This window comes from Mustela erminea, chromosome 18 (assembly GCF_009829155.1).
Source record: "Mustela erminea isolate mMusErm1 chromosome 18, mMusErm1.Pri, whole genome shotgun sequence".
Lineage (NCBI taxonomy): Eukaryota > Metazoa > Chordata > Mammalia > Carnivora > Mustelidae > Mustela > Mustela erminea.
Window position 1 is genome coordinate 30,480,246 of NC_045631.1, and position 18,178 is coordinate 30,498,423.

General features: G+C 49.0%; 1 protein-coding gene across 3 annotated transcripts in view; it reads right to left on the reverse strand.

Moving 5' to 3' along the window:
- Nucleotides 1-18,178, reverse strand: part of AKAP1 (A-kinase anchoring protein 1) — a 33,877-nt gene that overhangs the window by 12,179 nt on the left and 3,520 nt on the right. Inside the window, exons 1-2 of one of the 3 annotated variants that reach the window (XM_032322378.1) lie at nucleotides 8,603-8,798; nucleotides 293-1,904 (exon numbers count right to left, since the gene is read on the reverse strand). In XM_032322378.1, coding sequence (XP_032178269.1) covers nucleotides 293-1,880 — 1,588 coding nt within the window. In that variant the 5' untranslated portion in view covers nucleotides 1,881-1,904; nucleotides 8,603-8,798. Of the gene's footprint in view, nucleotides 1-292; nucleotides 1,905-7,231; nucleotides 7,253-8,602; nucleotides 8,799-18,178 lie in introns of those variants that run through there. The other 2 variants (XM_032322379.1, XM_032322377.1) reach the window with 2 other exon arrangements.

An 18,178-nucleotide genomic window follows, 5' to 3' on the forward strand; every position in this document is an offset into this window, starting at 1 on the left:
AAACTCAACACGGAGCTGGCTCCTTTGGGAGGACTGAGGATGGTCCCCGGCTGCCGAACCAAGTTACAGCTCCTGTGGCTTTGGGGGGTTCAGGAGAGCCTAACTTCTCAGTTACCCACCAGTGCTACGCTGGGCCCCGACTTTCTGCAGGCCCACAGGGACACGGAGTTGAAGAGCATTACTACTGCACAAGTAGCAGAGGGACAGGCAGACCGGCAGCCTTTGCCTACGAACAAAGGAGAACCGCCCCCCACTCCTTCCTCTAAGAGAGGACCATCCAAGACCCTCCTACCTCCCGAATGATCTGCTTCTGCATCCACGGTCCATCCATCCTCATTCCCCAAGTCTGAGAGCTCCCCTTTCAGCACCCCATTGCTGAAGGGCACAGTACTTTCTGGCAGCGGCGGGGAGATGGCCTTGCTCCTGGGGCTTGAGTTGGTGTCTGTACACAAGTCTTCAAGCCCTGAAGTGCTGGTGGAATCCGAGCACTGCTCCGAGGCCACTGAAGGGACATCCTGGCTACTGTCAGAAGTGCAGGGGACGCAGGGGACGCACCCGGCATTTTGCACCAGGACACTGGCTTCATCAGGTGACTCTCCCTGGGGGACGGCTGGCAGAGGGCAGGGGGCCAGGGATATGTGGTGTGCGGAGTTCTTTGGCTTCCTGTCCTTGGTGGGACTGGACAAAGGGCTGCTCAGGCAGCTCTTATAGGTCTTTGGTGGTGGCAGGTCCTCTGTGGGCAGGCCTGGCGAGGGGAGGGCGGCGTCTGCACCAGAGGCCGCCTCCGGCTCCACGGTGGCGGGAGCGGGCTCCCCGGCATCTTGCCCCGGAGAAGATTTCTGGCAGACTGGCCCAGAGCTCTCTTCCTTCTGCCCTTGGAGCTGACCAGCTGAAGCCTGATACACCCGATCTGTGATCCTGCCCACGGTGGTGGCCAGCACCTCTTCAGTTGCCTCCAAGATCACTCTGGAGATGATCTGGTAGGCAGCCTGCTCGATCTTCTCATTTTGCTCCACGGCCTCCTCCTTGCCCGGCCGCCCGGCACCATCTGCGTCACCGGCTTGGTCGCCAACCTGGGGTGCCCGCAGCTCGTCATCCTCCATCAGCTCTGCGTGAGCCGACTCGATGAGGCTGCTCAACAGCTTCCCCACAGCATCCTCCTCCGTCTGCGGTGGTCCGTCCTGCCTCTTCTCCCCAGGACTGGGCGCCTTGCGGATCTCCGAGTCGGAGTCGTGCTCCTGGTACAACACACTCTCCTCAGGCAGGCTTTCTCCAGACACTGCATCCCCAGTGCCTTCAGCCCCACCCGTCTCTCTTGGCTTTTCTTGGGGGGCTGCAGCCTGGCCCTGCCAGCCCCGCCCTCCCGTTGCACTGAACAGCGCCTCTTGCTTGCACACCTCTGTCGCCACGTGGGGGAAAGGAACATTCTTTGGGGTTGGAAGGGGACACTCTGGAGGAACGGACCCGGCTTCGTCACCCGTCAGGGCTAGTTCCACCTTTGCACTGTCATCTCTGCGTGTTCCTGGCCGCAATCTTGTATCTGTGATGTTAGGAAGGCTGCCGGAGGACTCGGACCGGCGACAGGATGCATGTGGCCGCAGCAAGGCTGGGGGCTCCGAGGGAGGCTTGCTCACAACTGATGGCTCCTTTTCTGCAGGGGCTCCGATGCTGGGGGGCGGGGACACTACTCCAGGACAGGGGTCCTCCCGGGCACGTGGCTCTTTGATGGCACAGCCAGCCCTCCGTTCCACAGCGCCGGCCTCCACCTGTCTGTCCTGGCTGCTGACATGCTTTTTACGAGAGAAAAACCACCACCAGCCGAGGACTGCCAGCATTCCAGGCAATGCCAAGGGGAAAAGTGAACGGAACTGGATGGCCATCCTGGAGGCCTGAAGAAATTATACCTAGAGAGGAGGAAAAGAGAGAGGGATATTATAAGAGCCAAGTAGGGGGATCCTGATGCCACGACACAAGCAAGACAACCAGCTGCTCTCTCTCTCTTTCCTGCCCCTGTAAGGGGTTTCCCTCCCCCTGCTCATACCCACAGCACGGTCCACCTGAAGCAGGTGGGCAGGGAGACAAGCCCCCTTCTGCTCCCTCATCCACACACACTCCCTTCAAACAAGATGAGCCTTCTCTTGGACCCAAATCCCTTCCTTCATCACTTCTCAATGCCAAATTCCATGTTCCCCCAAGGGGATAGCATGTTTAGTGTTTTAGATCTCTGAACTCCCAGAACACTTATCTACTCAGGTGACACTGGAGGGTTTTTTGTTTTGTTTTCTGGTTTTGTTCTGGATTTTTTTGAAAGGGAAAGAGAGGACACGGGAGAGAGAATCTCAGACTCCCTGCTGAATGCAGGGCATGACGGGATCCACTGATCTCACAACCCTGAGAGTTCATGACCTGAGCCAAAATCAAGTCAGATGCTTAACTGACTGAACCACCCAGGCACCCAGATACTGGAGTATTTTTAAGGACCCGTGAAACCACACATATCTATGTCCCTCACATCGCCCACAAAATCATCAGTCAATGAAACAGTTATGCAGCAAGAAAGCCCTGGGACCAAGGATGAGTAAGATTTCCAAGGGATGAGGGGGAGGCTCCAGGGGGACAGACCAGCAAAACAGACAGTGGCATGAAGGTACAGTCATGCTTGAAGAATCAAGCTGTTTGGTGGACTCAGTGAGGGTTCTGGGGCCTCACTGTGGAGTCTGAACTTTAGCCTGTAGGCAACAGAGAAACCCTGGAGGTCTGCAAGGCACACACACCAATCTGCGTTCCCAGGTGATCCTGGGAGTAGGAGAAACAAGATACCAAGCGACAGGAACCTGGACACCTAGGTCAACTGGATCCGGGCGAGGAGAAGGCAGTAGACACATAAAGGAGATAGGAACCTCAGTTTTCTTCCTCATAAGATGGGGTCACAGCTCATAAAACATGGCTGGTACAAGGATTAATTGAGATATGTATTAAGTGCTGTGCAAAGCTGGGTTAGCTCTCTTTAGAGGTTTGTGACAGACTTATTTTAGAATGCTTATAATTCACTACCTCCCATGCCAGTAAATCTTATTCTGTCTGCAAAAATCACAAGCCTTCTTAAAACCAAAAATCCTCCACTGATATTGCAAATTATACCTTAATTTGGATTTGTGCTTTATTGTGCTTAGTTTGGATTTATGCCTCCACTGGGAACCACTGCTCTAGGACTCTGCTTCTTAAAGGGTGGTCTATGAACCAGAAGCACTGAGCATCACCTGGGAACCTGCTAGAAACAGAGCCCCAGCCCAGACCTACTAAATCACAAGATGCATTTTAATAAGACCCCCAGGGGATTCACAAACACATTACAGTTAGTGAAGAACACAGGAACCATGTTCTGCCCCAAAGTGAGGGGGCGGGGAAAGCCACAAACCTTCTTGTTAATATCTGAAAGTGAATCTTTGGGACTGAAAAATATCAAGCAGAGCTAAGCAGTGGCCAGGCTCGGAAGATCCTATCAATCCCTCCAGGCAGAAAGTTCAACGACGCTCCTCACAACTTTAGATTCCAAAGAACCCCATTAGGTGTTCTCCCTTGTATCATTTAATCCTCAACCACCTGGTCTGGAATGTACTGCCATCATCAAGGTCAAAATAGCTCAGGGTCAGCAGGGCACCTGGGTGGCTTGATCGGTTAAGTGTTCCACTCAATCTCAGCTCAGGTCTCAATCTCAGGGTCCTGAGCTCAAGCTCTGAGTTGGGCTCCATGCTGGGCGTGAAGCCTGCTTAATTAAAACAAAGAAAGAAAAAGCTCAAGCAGGGCACCTGGCCAGCTCAGTCAGTGGTGCATGCGACTCTTGACCTTGAGGTCATGAGTTAGAGCCCCATGTTAGGAATAGTTATTACTTAAATAAATAAATACTTCGAAAAAAAAAAAACTCAAGGTCATATAGTCAAGGATTGGCAGTCGGGTTCTATTCCACGTCAAGTCTGGAACACACTAACGTGTCTGAGGAAATGAGGCAGCACATGGATTAAGGAAAGGGGGAGTTCATATTGCTCTTAAAACGTTATAACTATGACCTAAAAACCTCACACCTGCCATCTTCTCTTAAAAAAAAAAAAAAAAAAATTCTAGGGGCGCCTGGATGGCTCAGTGGGTTAAAGCCTCTGCCTTTGGCTCAGGTCATGATCCCAGGGTCCTGGGATGGAGCTCCGCATTGGGCTCTCGGCTCAGCAGGGAGCCTGCTTCCCTTCCTCTTTCTCTGCCTGCCTCTCTGCCTACTTGTAATCTCTCCATCAAATAAATAAATAAAAATCTTTGGGGAAAAAAAAAAAGAGAAAAAAATTCTGCATAGGCAAAGGCCTATATAAAAGTTCACTGGGGCTTCATTCAAAACAAAATTCTAGAGACTCACTGCTAAATATACTGCAGAATCCATGGACATACCAGTGATAGAGAAGTAGGCTGATCTCCCATACGGATGTAGAAAAACTGCCGTGACACCAAAAACAAAAGCTGCAGACCACCATCCATGGAATGTCTACATCCACATAATCCTACTGAAAAACCGGGAAGGATACATGCCAAGCCTTCCAATTGTAGGAGAGGAGATGGTTTTGCACACGGATCCTGTATCCTACAAACTTACTGACCTCATTTATTAATTCCAGTAGTTTTTTTCTTATCTGCTAACCTAAGATAAAAAATCTCTTCCTTTTGGGGAGAGAGATTTAAACTTCTCTCTCTCAGCAGTTCTCCAACTTAGTGGCACCTTATCATCACTTGGGAAGCTTTTAAAACCTCAAGGCCAAGATGGCACCGAAATCAATTAAATTCATAATCTCTGAGAATGAGACCAAGGTACCAGGTTTTTTGGTTTGTTTGGCCGGGGGTGGTTGTTGTTTAATATTTTTCTATTTCTAAGTAATCTCTATACCCAACATTGGGCTTGAACTCACAACCCCAAGACCAACAGTTGCACGTGCCACTGAGCGAGCCAGCCAGGTGCCCCCAACCTAGGTGATTCCAATGTACACTCAAGTTAGAGACTCACTTTCCTGAACAAAGTGCACAGCCTCGAAGAAGTGGTAGATGACATTAGAGTATTTTCTCTGCAGTCAAGGTCTTCCACATAAAAATAAAATAAAATTCCACATAAAAACAAAATCCTCAGGAACAGAGGCTTTGGGGGAAGGGTGCGCTCAGGATAAAGCAGTATGACTGTGATGTGACCTACTGTCAGATCAGCCCCACCCAATAGGTGAAAGGCAACAGGAAAAGTGTGGCTGGGATCTCAACTTGTGTTCTCCTCTTGCCAATTTAGATTCTGATTCCTTACTAACTAGTCAATCTCATTTCAGCAGGATTTATAGTTCTGATTCCCATGGTCTTCTACCAATTCTCTGATCTGGAGAACAAAATTCCATGGAATGAGGTAGAGAGGAAGATAAAGAATCCTAAGGTAGAACAACCTATAGAGGGCAGTCTCCTGTTTTAACAAAGGTACGAGGCCAAACTCAAATTGAGGTGTGCAAGGAGGGAGTTGCTACCCAAGATACAAATTGCCTCTCAAAACAGCTGGGAGAAGCCCCCACCCCTTTGGTACTAGAAGTTAATCCTAAGGACCCAGCAGTTGACCCTGGTTCACCTCTGGAGATCCCAGGAATGGGCTATAAATCAGAGGCCCACACTCGAGCATATCCTCCCAGCCTGGCTTTGGTCCTACACCCTAGTTGATCCACACTACAACGTACCCCCTTGCCTGCCCCCGACCCGGGTCACTGTTCCCCAGCCCCACTTCATCCCTTTTTCTCCCGGACCAGGTTCACATTGAGCACAGGACCAGTCACCTGGGGACTCAACACTGCCCTGTGTCTTGGCTGGAGACCCCCACCACAACTTACCCCCTTGCCTGCCCCCACCCCGGCCCACTAGTATCCCAGAGATGGAGGCTCTGAGCCCCCAAACCCACCCTCCACAGCCTTCTGCAGACAGTTAACTGCAGCTACATGGCTAATTACAGCTCAGGAAACCATTTCAGCACCATTGCCAAGCCAGATGCCTCCTGCTGTTGTGGCATGAGGGTCCCTGAGGTTCAACACTGGTACCCTGAGGCATCACCCAACCCCAACCCAAAGAATAATGAATGCCCCACCTGGATCCCCAGTGTCCACCACTCTGCCCCCAGACTAGAGCTGGAGAGCCAGGAGACAGGACTCCTGCTCCTCCATGCAGACCTCTGGGGACAGGAACTGCCCAACTGAAGTGCTCCTGCAACTTGAAGAAAGAGGTAGGAGATCCCCAGGCAGGAGAAGGCAGGTTTTGTCTTTTTCCTTGCTAACTGGGGACTGTGGTTAGACCCACCAGTCATCTCCACCAGGAACAGGGCCAAGAGCCTATAGGATGAGCAGCTGGCCCACCCAAAGGAGCCTTGCTGGGACTCACTGAAGGCACTGCTGCCCAGAGGCGCCACTTGGGAGCACCTGGTGACTGAAGCCTCCACTTCCCCCAGTCCTGAGAAGTCCCTCCCTTCCTCAGCCCTTCACTTCCAAGGCTCCTACCTTAGCCAATCTCACCTCAGTCAAAGGGATTTCTTGTGAATCCATACAGTGCCATTTTCCCTGCTTTACATGGTCTGATAGGCCTGGACAGGTGCTGCAAGAGGCCCAGCCCATCCTGAATTCTCAGACACAGCCGCCTTCACCCGCGCATACACACGCAGGCCCACATGCACAGGTGTGTGCGCTTCAGCCGACCTGCCTTCTCTGGGAACAGACTCTCGAGTTGCTCTCTTTGCCCTGGTTTTTGGGTTTTTGTTTTTTGTAAAAAAACCAAACTTCCAAGATATAAGTGGCATTTAACACCATTGGTCTACAAGCCTTAACACTCACAGCTAACTGAAGGCATCACCTCCCCCAGGGACTCCCCCTCCCGAGGCCCCAGACACTCTGGCAAGCCAGAGAAAAGCCTTGCAGAAGGATGCAGAGCCCTGCCTGAGGGTTGGCGGGGAGGAGACGTGTCTATTTTGAATCTGTTGGGATTAAATAGCTGCCTGCTTATTTTTAGCAGGTCCATTTGCCCGGGAATAGATGCATGCTGGCTGGCTGCCCAGTGGTCACACAGAGCCGAAGGCAGGCACGTGCTGTGGCCCCACAAAGCCTTAGGTTCACCTGCTCTGTCTGGGTTCTAAAAGGATTCCTTTCCTTCCTCCCAGAGGAACCTGCGGCTTCTCAGAAGAACTTACCTCTGGAGAAGTAATGGCCTCACTCCCAGCACCGATGACCAACCCAGTTACTGCAGTCTAGAGCCTTCTGCTAAACAAGAAAATAAATTTCTGGGAACAGTACAAACTGTGGGTCCCAGTGACTAAGCCTGTTTGGCTGCAGTTATTGTGGGGAAAAAAAGAGCTTCATGTAGTTAACTGACGGGAAAGCTGATCATCAATACAAGCACTTGGGAGCCAAGCGGCTATCAAGTCCAGTGCGGACCTGGGCCTGGTCAGTGAAGTCACATGCACTCAGCAATCTAAATAGTCTCTTAGGTAATGCCCGCTCCAAGTGGAAATATGAATATATCCATTATTCCAGGCCTATGTGTTCATATCACCAAAGACTCTCCCCAGGTGTTCAACCCAGTCCATCTCTAGAATGCTCAGCCCATCAAGCTGTTGCTGAAGGGCTTTTCCCCTTGAGGCGGTCTTCAAGGGACAGGAAACAGCTACATGATCCAGAACCTGAAGTCCAGGACTTGCTGCCACTGCCTTCAAAGAGCAGATGGCTGTGGGCCAGGTCAAGTCCCCCTCGCCCTCCCCCTTTCCCACTCCACCCCCACTAGTCAGCTGGAGGAAGACCACACACATGGAGGTCTGTGCAAGACCACAAGAGGGCCTTTTGGTTTCTACAGGATGGGTTTACCTGATTCCTCATCAGGTTGAGCCTACACACATACATTCACTCATGTAATAATTCACACATAAATAGGTTTAAGTTGCTGTCAGGAAAAGACTCTGTCCACCAGAAGCTCACAATGCATACTGAAGAATCTGTGTGCGTCTCTCACACACCTCCACCAATGTCAGATTTCACACACCTGAGCCCAATTTCAGAAGCAGGCAAACAGAACCCAAACAAGATTGCATCAGAGGCAGCCAGAATTTGCTCAGGTTGCAATGGTGGGTTACAGACATAAATTAAAGTTCTAAACTCAAGATGCCTTTGGGGATGGAAGGGAGCAGCAAGATCCAGACAGAGCAGAACAAGTCCTGGGAGCCAAAGCTGAAGAGCTGGTAGGGGGCCAGACAAAAGGGAGTTTGACCTTTACTGTCAAGGCAATGGGAAGAAGAGGCAGCAGCTGAAACATGGCCAAAGCAGAGCAGGTCACAAGAGGCAAACGCCCGGGTGATCTCCAAGTGGAGACTATCTGGCAGCTACTTACTCACTTGAAATGTGACCAGTGTAACTGAGAAACTGAATTTTAAAATTTTATTTAATATTTCAATTTAAATAGCCACATACAGCTGGTGGCTTGCTACAAGAAAGCACAGTCCTAGAGGTGTTCCCAGCAGACCGGAAACAAACACAAGAGCTGGGTGAATGCTGTGAAAACCAAAGCCTACCTTGTTGGGCAGTCTGGTGCTGCCACTGAGGGTGAGGCCGATGGTAAGCTGGGCCACTCCCCCTCAGCAGCATGGCTGGGGCCCGGGAATCAGAGTACTGGAGCCATGCCTCAGGGAGGTAGCTCTCAGCCCAGCCCTGATGTTCAAACAGTTGTTACCTTCAACCATAGGGGGCTGTGTGGGCTGTGACTCATGCTGGCACCCTAAAGATTCCAAATTAGCTCACAGTGGGGCTGTGAGGTCCTGCCCCATACTTCCCCCCACCCTTCATTGTGATGGCCCCACAGAGCGGCCAGGTGAGGCACCATGCCTTGCCCAGGCCTATTCCCTGTTCTCGGTAGATCAGCTGTCCAGAAGTCACAGAACACTTCCTGGGCTGCTCTCCAGGAAACTAGAGGCTTAACCCAGTAGTGTCTGGGTGGGAGCACCTGCTCAGTGAAGGTTTTTCCAGGCAAAATGGAGACCCAAAGCCCAATCCCAGGAACTCCAGGTTAAGAAGAGCCAGAAGCGAAAAATCCCTTCTTAGGACATGGTCTCAAATTAAGAGCTGTTTCTCCTCTAGATCAATTACAAATTAAACTAACTCCCAGTTTGGAAAACTTGGTAAAAAAGAGAACTCCATACAAAGGTGACATGCCCAGTCTCCCTTATTCTGCTAACGTAACACCTGACAGGTCCAGTCTCATTAGGTTTCAAATGATAAAGGGGAGATGGGGGGAAATCAGCATTTTCTACAAAGGTCTTCCCACTGCTTCATGGGGGAGGGGGGTAGGAATGCAGCTTTCACATGGTTTTCACATCCATCCTGTCCCTTATTCCTAGCTCTTGGCCACCAGATTGCGTTACCAGTAAATTCTGACAGATTTCTGAGGATAGTGATAAAGCAGGTGCCAGGGAAGTATTCCCAGGTACACAGAGTTCCTGATCATGACCACGGAACACTACCCAAGACTGCCCAAAAGATAGGAACTTGTGCTCTGACAACAATCTTACCCAAAAAAGCTAATGAAGACACACACCTTCAGAAGGAATCAGAAAAGACCATGTAAGGCAAGCAGACCTTCACACCATCACCTCAGGTAGGCAGAGCAACAGGTGAAACAATGATTTCCCAAATGGCAGATGGAAGAATATGACCAACTCAGAAATCACATAAAGGCCTAAGGTCATTTCCACCCAACAAATATTTATGGGCACCTACAGGGTACAAAGCACAGCAGAACACAGAAATGAAACAGACTGTACTTTTGAGGCACTTTAAAGTCTGTTTCTTTGGGGGCAAAAAAATAACAAACAAAACCAATGACCTTCTTCAGTGGGCCTCTTGGTGTCACCCTCTGCCACTGGCCAACCGACAACTTTGATCCAAGAGTCAGGCAAGTATCCTAGCTGGGGCTGGGGACAAACAGAAATGAGGCTGCCAGTTTCCACAGATTAGAATGGTCCAATGTCCCGGGGTGGAGAGGTTGTCAGTTTGAACACTAGCACTGTGAAAGCCAAGAGGGCTCGCTTGGGTTGTCCCATTCAATACGTAGACTTTCATTCCATACCCTTTCTCCTCACTACCTGATGTCCAATCCAGATCCCCTCTCATTGAAACTATTCCATAAAGAGAAGCCAGATACTCTGCTGGCATGGTGAAAGGACTGTGAGCACCTCGTTGTCTTTGCTGACTTCCCACCAAGTCTTCAGCCACACCCCAAACCCATCCTTCAAAAGGACTTGTCCTTGAGCATGAATCAACTTGTTTCTAGTTAGTTGCCCACCCTCCTCCATTTTTTCCCTCAGCAAGCTCCACCAAGACAAGGGAGTAAACCAAGAAAGGAGGGGGACACCCATCCACAAAGCAACATAAAAGAAGGGAAGAATGGATTCCCAGAATGAAGGGGAAGGAGAGTCAGGGACAGGGGTGCCTCCCAGGAACAGCATGAACAGCTGAGAATCTGCTGTGTTTAAGCATAATGAGGTACTCAGCAACGGCCAAGGCTCAGTGAAGACCTGGCAATCAGGTGAGACCTAGACAAGGGAGGTAAAGAAACACAGGAAATTACCTAGGAGAAGAAAGGTGGGGGGTGGATACAAGAAAGGAAATAGGGAAAACCAAGAACTCTGAGGCCATAAGCAATATTTACATCATAATGTACACTCAACAGCAGCTTGACTGTGCTAGCTACCTCCATACCAAGATGAGGGGAGAAAAAAAGTGTAGGAATGAGCCAAGTCCTTAACTTCCAAAGTAGAAAAACAATCATGTAATATTAAAAAAAAAAAAAAATTTTTTTAAAGGAAGAAAAGAAAGCAAAGAAAAGCATTCCACCTAGAAATACAGATGTAAATGGCAAGGAGGACAGCCTAGAAGAATTGAGGGCAGCTGCCTTCAGCTCCTTGCTGGTCAAGGAACACTCAGAAGAGCTGTTCTTTCAAAGAGTAACTGTGTATAACTTGTGTATCAAATCTTTCTACCAGCAGTGTTTTGATAGAACAAAAAATACATTCTTGGTCACCTGGGTGGCTTAATCAGTTAAGTAACTGCCTTTGGCTCAGGTCATGATCCCAGCGTCCTGGGACTGAGTCCTGCATCAGGCTCCCTGCTCAGCAGGGAGTCTCCTCCCTCTCCCTCTGCAGCTCCCCCTGCTTCTGCTCCTTCTCTCTAATAAATAAAATGTTTTTTAAAAATTCTTAACTATTAAATACTAAGAGATGCTCGAGATGCTCTCTTACCATAGATTTTTTTTTTTTTGAAGATTTTATTTATTTGACAGACAGAGACAGCAAGAGACAGACTACAAGCAGGGGGAGTGGAAGAAGAAGAAGCAAGCTTCCCCCTGAACAGGGAGCGGGATGCAAGGCCTGATCCCAGTACCCTCCTGGAACATGACTGGAGCTGAAGGCAGACGCCTAACGACTGAGCCATCCAGGCACCCCTCTATTACCACAAAACTTTAGGATTCTTGTTAACCAGTATAGCCTGTAGTGTCAACTCTATGTACAAACTTGGACTGCTTTAATTTTCCCATAGCTGACGTCAATTCTGCTTCAGAGCCCCCGAACTGCCCTGCCAGTATGACAGTAGTAACCACAAGTGCAGGGGCTTTAGTGACAGCAAGACCCTCCAGTGCTAAGGTACTGGGGTTCTCCACCCTCCTGAGGTCTAACCAGCATCAGGCAGCAGGACCCCTCAGGACTAGTCGTTGAATAAAGCTTTTAATTCCCACAGTGAACCAGGTCCAGCGGAGGGGGCTGAGGAGGTGAAAAGAGCCCTCAGGAAGCAAAGGCAGAGGGAGGGGTAGGCAGTCACATTTCAGAGAAGACGCTGTGAAGATAAAGTGACCCAATAGCATAAACCTGCAGCCTCGCAAGGGTGTTCAGAGAACAGAGCCTAAGCACCCCTTGTAGATAACAAATTAACTATATTCCTGTGCATCTGGAAGGGTACTAGTGGAGTTAGTCACTTAGTCATGTGCTCTGTAGTTTAGACGAGGAACCCAGGTGGAGAAGCGCTGGGTTAAGTACGCCTGGCAGAGGGAGTTTCAGACAGAATGGTCAGGGAATGCCTCTGCAAAGGTGGCAGCAGAGCTGGAACAGTGAGGGGTAGCCGTGCCAAGATCTGGGAGGACAGGGAAAGGAGAGGCGAGAAAGTTCCAGGCAGGGAGAGCATGTGCCAAAGTACTAGGGCAGGAACACACTTGGCTGACTCAAGAGACAGCAAGAAGCGGGGAGGGGAAGGAAGATGAGGTCGAAGGGCTGCTGCCAGAGAAATCGCTCTCCACCATCACCCAGCTGAAGCTGTGCTGAAGGTCAAGAACCCGGAGGGACAGGTTCACCTAACTTTCTCCAAAGAGAACAGACTTGCTAAGCTCAAAGAGCCAAGAGGCTGTAGTTTCTTTTCGTTTCTTTTTAAAATTTTTTGAGTGATGCAGTTTTGAATTTTTTTTTAAGAGTATTTATTCATTTGAGAGAGAGAGAGAGAGAGCATGAAGGGGGTGAGGGGCAGAGGGAGAAGCAGACTCTCCACCAAGCAAGGAGCCCAATGCAGGGCTCAATCCCTTGTCCCCGGGATCATGACCTGAGCCGAAGGCAGACACTTAACTGACTGAGCCACCAGGCATCCCTTGACTTTTATTTTTGAAGTTTTATTTAAATAATCTCTACAGGGGTGCCTGGGTGGCTCAGTGGGTTAAAGCCTCTGCTTTCAGCTTGGGTTGTGATCTCGGGGTCCTGGAATCGAGCCCCGCATCAGGCTCTCTACTCAGCGGGGAGCCCGTGTCCCACTCTCTCTCTGCCTGCCTCTGCCTACTTGTGATCTCTGTCTGTCCAATAAATAAATAAAATCTTTATAAATAAATAAATAAATAATCTCTACACCCAACACGGGGTCTGAACTCACAACCCTGAGATCAAGTTGCATGCTCTTCCAGCGGAGCCAGCTGGGTGCCCCTATAGTTTCTTAATTAATAAACAGAAGCAAATTCTGGAATCTATTTCAGAAATACAGTGCTTCTCTGGCTGGTAGATTTGGTACACACTACATGATCCAATAGGGGCTCACTTTCTACTTGGGAGTTCTCAGCAAATGCATTTGCCAGGAAGCCCTGAGGCCACACCACTCATTGGCCTTGGAGCCAATGCTAGGCCCTCACCCTAGCACCCCCCCAGCCCCACCAGATGAATCTGTTCCAAGAAGGCAGTCCAGCCCCAGGGAGCAGATGGGAATGGAGGCACGCATGCGCACAAGCGAGCGCGCGCGCGCACACACACGCACCCCTTGCTACTTCTTTGAATCAGACTTTGCAAAAACAACCTCGGTCTCCAGCCAACATAAACCACAGGCAACAGAGGGCCTTATACGGCTCGAAGGTTTCTTAATCAGAAAAAGATAGATGGGCTGGAGTTGGCAGCTCCAAGTTAGAGGATGGGAGGAACAGAAAAAAGGGGGAGAAGGCAGGATGGTGGTGAGGAGCAGAATTCATCAAACTCCTTCATATCTCTTCAGCTTCTGTAGCCTTCCCCCCCCCCCCCCCACTCCTAGTAAGGGGCATGGCTCTTACTGCCTCTCGTTTTGTTTTGGTTCTTAAGCCAGAAGATGCCAGTGATCAGGCTGCCAACAGAACCACAGTTTGACAGAGTTTTTAGCGTCTGTGTGGAGGACCGCTCTTGAGTCAGGTGACTTCCCATGAAAGTGGGATAATGTCATTTTCAGAGAAACTGGCCACTAGGGCAATAAGAGGTCCTAAAACCAGGGAGTTCCCTGACTCCTGGGCTGCCTCTGCCACAGATCCAGAACAAAAAAGGCAGCCCCAGGGAACTTGAAGGCAGCTACCACCCCACACACTCACCCCACAAGAGTTTTTAGGGTGACTTTATTCTCCTCACCACCCCGCCCCCCACACTGACTGGGAGACAGCAGCAGCGTGCACAGCAGGACCTGCTTGTATGCTGAAACCACATGTACTTGGCCTTCCTAAAGGATGCCACATGCTAAAAATAGCACACAGCACAAGCTTGGCTGGGTGGGCCTCCCCAAAGTCAAAGGACAAAGCAAGAAGGTTATTCTCAGCACAGCCTTTTCTCATCAGAGCTCAAGGCACAAGGGTGCAGGCCTCCTTCCAAGGCAGCTCGGGAAGTCACTCCTGCTCCTTTCTCTGTGGAGGGACAGGAAGGTCTAACAGAAGACTGAACTGGCCTTCAGATCCATCGTCCCAGGCCAAGGCTACAGGAGATGGCATAGGGGTGGCATGCTGAGGATTGGGCTTGAACAGATCTGTGCCTCCTCTGGCAGAGACAGATCAGGCTACTCCTAGGTGACAGCCTGTTGAGGGCTCAGGGGTCTGGGTCCATGACCTCCATGTGAGGTCCCACAGGCCACATTATTATGAGCCAAGGAATGACCAACTTGAGGTTGTCTTTTCAGCCAGGTGACTGAACTACATCAGAGTCTGCAGAGCCGTTTCCAGGCCCTAAGGCACAGCTACCTAGCCTACAAGTCTGTCTCAGTCACACTCATTATTTGTGCCACTCAAAGGCACTGGACAGTTGCATAACTTGGAGCTAAAACCTGACTTTGGAAAGACAAGAGCATTAGAGTAGGATCCTGAACTTCAGTTTCCCATAAAATGAAAATATCCTGCAAAATGGGTTACAAATACCTCCACAAGGCTGTTAATGAGGCTGATGACTCAAAACACTGAAGAGCCTTGGGGTTATGGACATTGGGGAGGGTATGTGCTTTGGTGAGTGCTGTGAAGTGTGTAAACCTGGCGATTCACAGACCTGTACCCCTGGGGATAAAAATATGTTTATAAAAAATAAAAATTAAAAAATTAAAAAAAAAAAAACAAAAAAACACTGAAGAGCTTGACTGTTTGTTGACTGTTTGTGGGATACATCATTTCAATCTTAGGAACCCAGTTTCATTTTCCAGATGAGGATGGAACGATAACAGGGCAGTAAGAGACCATCTCTAAGCATGCAGCTAGAGAGAGAACCCTCACTTAAGTCAAAGCAGCCCTGTGTCCCCGGGGTCGGCTTGGTTTCCTGAGGGCCTCAGCTCCCTCACACGCAAAGGAGAAATACTTTACCTTGTAGAATTGAGATAAAATAAAAAGGGAGCATAGCTGACTCTTGAACACGGGTTTGAATTGCATGGGTCTGCTTGCATGCAGATTTTGGGATGTAGTACATTACCATAAATGTTTTCTCTTCCTTATGATTTCCTTAATAACATTTTCTTTTCTTTAGCTTACTTTTTTGGTGAGAACACACATAACATACAAAATATGTGTTCATTGACTGCTATGTTCCCGTAAAGCTTCCATTGGCTTGTTAGGCTATTAGCTTACCTTTTTGGTAAGAATACAGTAGAGAACACACATAACATACAAAATATGTGTTCACTGACTGCTATGTTCCCGTAAAGCTTCCATTGGCTTGTTCAGCTTCTGGGGAGTCAAAGTGATATTTTTTTACTGCAGGGATGGGATGGGGGCGGTGCGGCTGGTGCCCCTAACCCCCACATCATTCAAGGATCACTGTAGTTTGAAAATAAACAAACAAACAAACCCTAAGATGCCAGGTGTATAGTAGATTCTGTATCCCATGCTGGCTGGGTCTGGGACAAGAGAGCTCTCACATTATATGCCAGTCTAGCAGGGTTCAAACTAGGCATGCCCAGTACTGGATGAGAGGATATCTGGAAATAAAGCTCACTCCCCAGAGATAGCCCACACCAACACTTCAGGACCCCCACTGTGGCCCAACTTCCCCCAACGCCTTCATAAAAACAGGCCTCCTAATACCCAGATGGACTGGAGAGGCAGAATGAAAAGGTCATTTGTTTGTAAGGTGCCTGCAAATCTGGTCCAGCCTTGGTCCCACAGTGGGATCCTACAGGAAGTCACCAGGTGGGTGAGTGAAGGGCCAAGTAGCAAATCCACAGTGAGCACAGGCTCCAGACAACCAGCAAGGGGCTTTAGGATAATAATTTTCAAACCAAAACAGCTTTCTGAGGGCTTAGCATCTGCCTCTCCTGTTTTGCACTCCCATCCCCAGACTCCTTACTATGTTCTTCTCTAGAACCATTTCTTAATTGATCACTGCCCTCCAAACTGGCAAACCAAAACCTGTTGAACATACCAAACATAGAGCTGATAAATAATTTGTCACCAAAACTGTGGATTCGTGGACTCTATAGAGGACTAAGCCCAAACATGTGATGCTTTACAAGGTGAGACAATTAAGCTTTTACAGTTGGCCCAAAGCTAAGACCGGCACTGTCCAACTAGAACCTTCCGTGAAGGTGAAAATGTTCTAAGGCCTGCCCTGTCCAATACTGGCCACATGAAGATACTGAGCACTTGAAATGAGACTAATGTCACCAAGGAATGGGTTTTTAAATTGTATTTAATGCTTAAAAGTTGTTTTTTTTTTTTTTTTTAAAGATTTTATTTATTTGACAGAGAGTGAACAAAACCGGGGGGACGCACCAGAGGGAAGAGAGGGAGAAGCAGACTCCCTCCTGAGCAAGGAGCCCAACTTGGGGTTGGATCCCAGGACACTGGGACCACAACCCAAGCCAAAGGCAGATGCTTAACAACTAAGCCACGCAGGTGCCGCTAATGCTTAAAAGTTTAAATTGAACAAGACACACATCACTGGTTGCCACCCTACAGGACAAGGCACCTCTAGACCCTCTCCCCTAAGGATAGGTTTAGGAGATAAGAATAGAGATCGAATAAAAAATAATAATAAATAAGAGGTGCCTGGCTGGCTCAGTCAGAGGAGTATGCAACTCTTGATCTTGGGGTTGGGAGTTCAAGCCCCATGTTGGGTATAGTGCTTACTTACATAAATTAAAAACTTTTAAAAATATAGCACTGTAGCATCTAAAAGCTAAGAGAACTTGAGATGCCCTTAAAACAGTGGACTATGGCTCCCCCCACCCTGTAAGTCTTTGACTTACACTATCCACAAAGCCATGTTTCCTAGCCCAAACACATCCCTGCCAATACACACCCCTGCAGGTAAATCCACCCTGCAGTATCCCAGAGGCACTCTAAGGAGCAGAACCTGAACACTCTTGACTGATGTTGATCAACCCTCCTTTTACCAGCTGAAGAAACTGAGACCCCACAAGGGTCTATAACCACTGCCAGGTTTCAGTCCTGAAAGCTGCCCCCCCCACCCCACCCCTGTCCTCATCCCCCAAATCAGGGCTCTTGCCAGCTAAACCCAGGGTTAAAACAAGCCTCATTCCTAAGTCCTCAGCCTTTGCGTTTTGACTTCCACAACTCACCTGGGGCTCTGCTTTGTTCCTGAATGCTATGGGCCTCAGTAACACGGGGCTGAGTGAAGGCAGGCAGCCAGTGTTACCAGATGGGGACAGAGTGTTTACTACCAACTGCTGTAAACTACCAAACTGAGTTGAAGAAATATCCAAATGGCCAGGATTTGAACAGAAAGAAGACCACTTAGCAAGAGGAAAAGAAAGTTAAGGAAAAGGACACCTTGAAAGCTACTTATTACTAAAAGCCAGTCTTCAAAATGCTGCATGATAACATACACTCCTTTACTCCAACAATCTGCTTAGAAAGCAACAGAAAGATTAGGAGAAAAGCCCACGGATTTGACTATTCCTTGGTTCTTCTCACAAAAGCCCTCCAGAGGACCTAGTTTAAGCACAAAGCCATACTTGTCAGTATCTCTGCCCCTCAATCTGTATTTATACTAGCCATTGAAACAATCCCAATTGACCTCCAGCATCACCCTCCTCAATTGTACTCAGAGGTGTGAAGATTAAAGGATCAAGGAGGTGTTTGCCTGTAACTCTCCCAGCACAAGACAGTAACAGTCAAGGAAAAGGCATCCTCTAATTTATAGTTTCCACATCCCCACCAGCTACCTCTTCAGCCAGATTCTGTCCCACTCAAGACACTATCATTGATCCTGTTTTCCACAGCCCAAGTATAAAATCAGGTATTGGAGCCAGCAGAGCTGCTCTGTGGAGTGCCACAAACAATGGATATTTCATGTTAAATGATCATAAAGGTGAAACCTGCATGAGGCATTACACCAGAAAGG